Source organism: Apteryx rowi, unplaced genomic scaffold, assembly GCF_003343035.1.
Source record: "Apteryx rowi isolate R43461 unplaced genomic scaffold, aptRow1 scaffold_331, whole genome shotgun sequence".
In the NCBI taxonomy this organism is placed as follows: Eukaryota; Metazoa; Chordata; class Aves; order Apterygiformes; family Apterygidae; genus Apteryx; species Apteryx rowi.
Window position 1 is genome coordinate 55,358 of NW_020449764.1, and position 6,333 is coordinate 61,690.

The 6,333-nt window shown below is 60.2% G+C and overlaps 1 protein-coding gene across 1 annotated transcript in view; it reads right to left on the minus strand.

Moving 5' to 3' along the window:
* DLX4 (distal-less homeobox 4) overlaps positions 1-4,366 on the minus strand; it is a 7,754-nt gene extending 3,388 nt beyond the window's left edge. Inside the window, exon 1 of the mRNA XM_026071833.1 lies at positions 4,309-4,366. Within this exon, the coding sequence (XP_025927618.1) occupies positions 4,309-4,366 (58 nt within the window). The remainder of the gene's footprint in view (positions 1-4,308) is intronic.
* Positions 4,367-6,333: the final 1,967 nt, after the last annotated feature.

Here is a 6,333-nt window from a genome sequence, read left to right on the forward strand (position 1 = left end):
AAGCGGGGTGGGGGGGGGGACAGGGCTTGCCCCCCCCGTGTCCTGGCCAAGCACCCCCGGGGGTGCGGGGGGCCTTTTCCCACCCTGCCAGTGCGGGGAAATCTGTGCTTCCCACGCGGGACGGGGGGGTAAACCCTTTCCCAGGGACCTGCCGCACGTCACGAGGGCAGGAAAGGGTTAAAGACATGCTGCCCCCCCCCCCCGTGGGGCCGTGGGGGGGCAGATGGGTGCTGCTGTGGGGTGAGCCCTGGTGCGTGGGTCCTGCTGGTCCCGGGGGTCCGGCCCCCACCAGTGCGGGCAGGAATGAGTTGCCCCTCTGGTCCGTAGCCCTTCCCGGGGCCCAGGTGGCCAGGCCGGGAGCGGTGCCTCCCCCCCCCGCAGAGGGAAAAGGGTCCCCTGGAGCCTGGGGGGGGCTGTGGGCTTGGGGCCGCCCCGGGCCCACCTGGGACAAACCCCGGGGAAGGACGGGCTGAGGCTGCCCGCTCTCAGCTCACGGGTGTGGGAACAGTGAGGGACACAGCTGGGGACAGAGGGAAGGATGGACATGGAGGGATGGACACGCAGGTGGAGGGACGGATACATGGACGGACAGACCCATGCAGAAGGATGGATGCCCAGACGGAGGGACGGACACATGGAGGGATGGATGCCCAGATGGCGGGACGGACACCCAAGGCACAGACAGGCAGACGCCAGCTCTCCGGTGCGGGGTGCGAGGCCCTGTGTCCCCTGGGCCTGGGTGCTCCCGGTGGGAGGCACCCCGGGTGCCGGGGCCGGGAGCCCCGGAGCCGCCCGGCGGAGCCCGTCCCGGCAGAGGGGAGGCCCCCGCGCCCCGGCGTCTGCAGCGCCCCGTCCCCGCGGGGCCCCGCTGCCGGCGGCAGGCGCCGACCTGCCCGGCCGCTCCCTCCCCGCCGCCCCGGGGAGCCCTGACCCCGGCGGGGTGCGCGGCACCGGCAGGAGCCCCGCGGCCTCCACACCGGCTGCCAGCCGGGACAAAACCGGGGGTAAAACCCAGCCGGGGCTGGGGAACGCCGGCATCACCTCCCGGGACACCCAGCCGGAGCCCCCGGGCAGACCCTCCGCTCCCGGCAGTGCGGCGGGGACGATCCCCCCTCCCGATGTCCCGGGTCTCCTGCCAAGCCCTGGAGGGGGGTCTGGGTCTTCCCAGCTGCACTGCTGTGCTTGGGGCTGGGGACACCGGTGGTGACGTGGCAGGAGCCGGAGCCGCTGGGGAGCTGGGCAGCCCTCTCCGTGCTGGAGCGCGGGTCACGAGCCCGCCGGGTCTCAGCCGGCACCTTGCGTAGGGTTTGCCCGGGAGGAGCAGCCCTGCGGGAGCAGGGTGACATGCTGCTGGGGATGCTGGCAGGGAGGGTCCCCCGTCCCCACCCTCCCATTAGACCATCTTCAAAACATGTTTCCATGTCGCCATCGCACCGAGTCTGAGTCACTCGGAGCATGGGCCGGGAGCTCTGATATAAATAGCCCAGCTACTTGCTAACCCCAAGACCCACTGGGACTCGTTTCCTACCCCAAAACTCCAAATAAAACACAACCCTTTCTCTAACGGATGTCTTGACCCCTCTGTAGCTGAGATCTTTGCCCATTCCAACCTTAAACCTCTGCTCGCAGCCCCAGTAATGACCATTTCCAGCACCGCCAGACCCACCGAGCAGCCCCTTGGCATGGGACACTGAGTGCCCAGGCGCTGGCTCTTGGCTCCCCTCCGTCTCCACGTGCGGAGCTGAAGCAGGTGCCGGTATCCCTGGGACTGCCCTTGGGAGCCACATCCACCCAGGGAGGAGACCTGGACTCCAAATCCTACGTGAGCCCTGGATTTGGCACTTGGGGAGAGGCTGTCCTGGTGTGTCTGCTCTGCCCAGTTCCAGGGGGCAAACGTGGAAAATCCTCCGACTCCACCCAGACAGAAACAGGGGCAAAACAGCAAAAGAAAAAGACACATGGAGGAATCCAAATGTTCACCAACCCTGCCTGGACCGGCCCGAGTCAACTCCAGGGAGCTTGGCTTGGCCACCACCGAAGGCAAAGCTTAGCCACTCCGAGTATCAAAGAAACCTCCGCTGATCTGCTTTTATCCCGGCTCCTCACTTTCCCTGCTCGGGTGACTCAGCTCTCCCTGGCTCCGGGGACGCGTGCTGGCTTGCCGGGGTGAGCTACCAGCAGCTCTGCTCCCTGAGCACACGCTCCCTGCCCGGGCTCCAGAGGGACCAGGGCTGGGGGGACCTGGACCCGCTTCCCCATCTGTTAAACACGGCTGCTATTTCATAAGAGCCGTTTTAGGACCTTCGGAAGCAGGAGATGCCATGCACCAGGTGGAGAAGGACCACGTGCAGACAGAGGGACGGGTGTTGCTCCAGACAGACCGGGGCTCTGGGCCAGCCCAGAGGGTCACCTCACTTGGGAGCAGGGAGTTTGGGGACGTTGCTTCCCCTGACACTGCGGCCCAGCATCCCACACGTCTCAAACGCCAGAGCCCGGCCAGGCTGGGCTGTGCTTGCGCACATCCCAAGCAGCCAGGGTTTCCCATGGCTGGGGTGCTTGGGAAAGGACAGCATGCCGTGGACGTTTTAGGGCACTGTTTTCCTGTTGGTGGAAGGAGAAGGACCCTGAGGACCAAATCCCCACCTGAGATAAGCTGTCACAACTCCGTTTCCTTTGGGGGTTATCCTACCCCACCATGCCTGGTGGCAGGAGATCGACAGTACGCCCCGTTCAGGGGCATCTCCATGTTCATCTCATGGTGCAGGACAACCTGGAGGCCAGCACGGAGGGGAGCAGGGAGAGGACCAAGGCTCAGGCGACACGATGTGCAGCCCATCTCTTCCTCCTCCCCAACAGCCATCAGCCTCCACCAGCCTTGTACAGATGGGCTTTTGGGTTGAGGACCTGAGGGCGCTGACCTGTGTGTCCCCATCCCCTGTCCTGTCCCATCTCCCTGGGTTCACACCGCCCTTTGCTGAGCGGACATCCCATCTTCGAGGCCACGGTCCGCCTGCCCGCCTGGGCACAGCCGGGCAGTGTCGTGGGGCGGCGGGGCAGACACGCGGCACGCACAGACAGCGCTGCCTGCTCCGCGTTCCCTTGGGAGACGGGGCAAAAGCAGGCACGCAAGCTTCAGGCTGCAAAAATCCACCTCCCGGCCAACTCGCACCCAGGGGTCTGGTTCCCAGCAGCTCCGGGAGCTGCAGGGAAGAAGCTGGTGCCATCCAGGTACCTGCCCAGAGACAAACGCAGGGCTCAGATCCGCAGGGTTAGATCCGATCCCCGGTGTTTGTCTCCGCGCGGTCTGAAAGGTACAGAACATGCTGTTTTAGCAGGGTTTGGGGTTTGAAGGGAACCCGCTGCCAAGATAAATACATCAAGTCAACGAGCATTAAATTAAAAAAATAAATCAAGGCCATGCTCGGAGCCAATTAAAAGTCTCGGTGTCGGGGCTGGAAGGTGCTGACACACGCTGAGACCCACGCAGAGGCAGGCAGCTCGGCGGGGCGCTGCCGGGCCGGGAGCTGCGCCGTCACGTCGCCCGGCTGGCCCTGGTGCCCGCCCGCGAGTTCCCAGCCCGGCCGACCGTGCCAGGCGACGGGGCTTTGCTTTCGCCACGGCCGGGACCACGGGAAGAGCCGGGCTTCGCCGCCGGCGCGGAGCGGAGGCCCCCGGTCTTTACCTGCCTGCCACCGGCTGATGAAAGCGGGAAGGATTAAAGGGGTGCAGGGAAGGGAGAAGGGTGCGCGGGGGGGGGGCAGGAAAGCATGTGCCAGGTAACAAACCTCCGAGATCGCCCGAGATAAAGGGAGATCCCAACAGCTGTAATTACACGTTGGAGATAGAGCGGCGAGGGGAAAGCCTGAAGCCAAGTACAGGAATTCTGGGTTAATGGAAGCCCAAGGAGAAGTTAATAACAAGACGAACAAAGTCGGAGCAGACAGCCTGGCGTCTGCCCTCCCACACTCCGCCGCTGCCACATTAACGAACCATCGCGCTATCTCCAGCCCCGCGCGCAGCCCGGGAAYGAGCAAGGGAGCCGGGGTGCCGGCGCGAGCGGGGCTCCGCTGGGAAACCCGCTGCCGCTCTGGCTTTTTTTGCTTTGGTTGGTTTGCAAAAGCCGAGTGGAAGCGGAGCAGCTGTAAAAGCCATCCTGGGGGAGGAAAGGGGGGGATGAGAGGCATTTCGGGAGCATCCTCTGGGAGGGGGTCGGAAACCCGCCGACGCCTCCAGCCTGCTTTTGATGGGGAGGTTTCAGAGCGACACAAGGGAAGAGAAAGTTCACGTTCAGCATTATTTTCCTTTTACCTTTGCAGAACTCCAAAATCTTCCGGTTGGATTTGAGGAAGCTTTTCTGCAAAAACATGCTCATAAATGACTCATCCCAAATTTTGCAGTCCTCAGGAAACAATAAGAAACCCCCTGTTGCTATTTTTGATTGGAACAAATCACGAAAAAAAGCCTCCACAGACATCGCAGGACTCCTGAAAACATCAACAGCTTTTTCCAAAGCCCCCCACTTTCTCACTGGGAAAAGGAGATAAAACAGCTCCAACCTCAAAGCCGGGCTCCAGCCCAGCTCCCTTCCACGGGGCTTTGGGGTTTCTTGCTTTCCAGCACCCAGAGCAGTTGCCCCAGGTGCAAATCAGCCTGGCACCGTCAAAGGTCCTGGCCAGGTGGTGTAAATCAGCAGTTTCCCCAACGGCACGACCGTGCTTAGTGTGAACAGAAACGCCCAAGGGCCACCACGTTGTCCCGGGTGACACGAGGGAACCGGGCATCCCTCGACCGGGATTTGTGCCCTGCTTTGTCGCTGCTTTGTGCTGACGTGAAATTATATATATGTTAAAAATTCTTAAAACAAGTAATCTTTCCCTCCCCCGCTTTTATCCTCTCTTAATACAATAAAGCAAATATTTTGATTGTTTTGGAACTGAAAATATTTTCTGGGACCTAGATTCGGTCTGGGTTTGATTTCCACATGGACTGTCGGCTGGAAATGAAAGGAATAAAAGGACCAGCTCTCCCGCTGATGGGGGGAATGTCATCCCACCGATTGGCACCACTTCAGCCCTTGGCCCCTACTGAAACCGAAGAATCAGGGAGCAAACTACGGGGAGAAGTTCCCCTTGGTGGCATCATGTTTGGAGGGAAGCAAAGCCGGTCCTGGCTTCGCTACCCCAGAAATGTGCAAAAGCTGAAAATTTGCCCCAACGTTGCGCCAGGGCGTCGTGGGAGCTCTTCCGGCCGGGCACCGGCAGAGGCCGAAACCGCCGCCGCGGTGGACGGGGTCCCTCCCTTCCCCTGCTCTTCTTTGGCGAGTTTATTAAGTGCCTGGGATTGATTGTGGGAGCAATTTTCTGCTGTCTAAATTCCCCGTGTCACTGCTATTCCCCTTGTGCCCTGCCGTGTGAAGCCCGTTTACTGGGTAATTASGCCCCATCTGGAAACCTTTGGGGAAGGTGTGAACCCGCGAGGCCGAAATGTGACATATTTAATCAATTATTCCATTCATTAGCCCCAGCCTCAGCGCCTTGCCCTGCTAATTTGACAAGAGCACCAGTTAAAGAGGCTTTTTAACCCTCATTTACTTCACGTCACCCTTAACGCGGACAGCTAGAAAGTCTCAAAGTCAGCGTACAGCGCGTCTGTGAAGGGGAGAGTCTGCGTGCATTAAACACACGTAGGTGCCCGCATGTGCTTTGGCCTCGTTTGCAGTTTTCTCCCCTTCTCTTCACATCCTCAGCTCCGCACACGGTGTGGAAACGGCCTGAATTGTGCCCTGCTGGGAAGGGCGACCCGACACAGGGTGAAACCCTTTGCTTTTCCTTAAAAATAACAGCTAAAACCCTGCACTAGCCACTTGGGGAGGGCGGTTTGGACAACGCCTGCGTGCCACGTCTCACCCGCGGACGGAAAACCCGGAAAAACCTTTGAGTTGCACACAACGGCTATTAAAAGACTAGTTAGATTTGCTTTCTTTTCATTGCATTTTTTTCTTTTCTCTTTATCCCCCAAACTGAAGAGTTAAAGGTTTGTTCAGGCCACGCTCCTAAGGAAAAACGGCATGAAAAACACTACAAGAGCTTCGCGCTGCGTAACATATAGTCCCGCTTGCTGCGTCTGCGGGAGCGGGGCTCCTCGCCCTTCCTGTGCCGAGCGCCAAAGCCATTTGCGTGGCAGCTTGTCCGGTATTGCAAAGTTTAACGCAACCTTTCACTGTTTTCAGGTGTTGGATCCTCCAGGCCAAAATTTCCCTTCTCTTTTTCTAACTCCATGTGTTCAGCTCTTTTCCCTTTCCTGCCTCAACTGCTCTTGCGGCAGCAGTGCAAA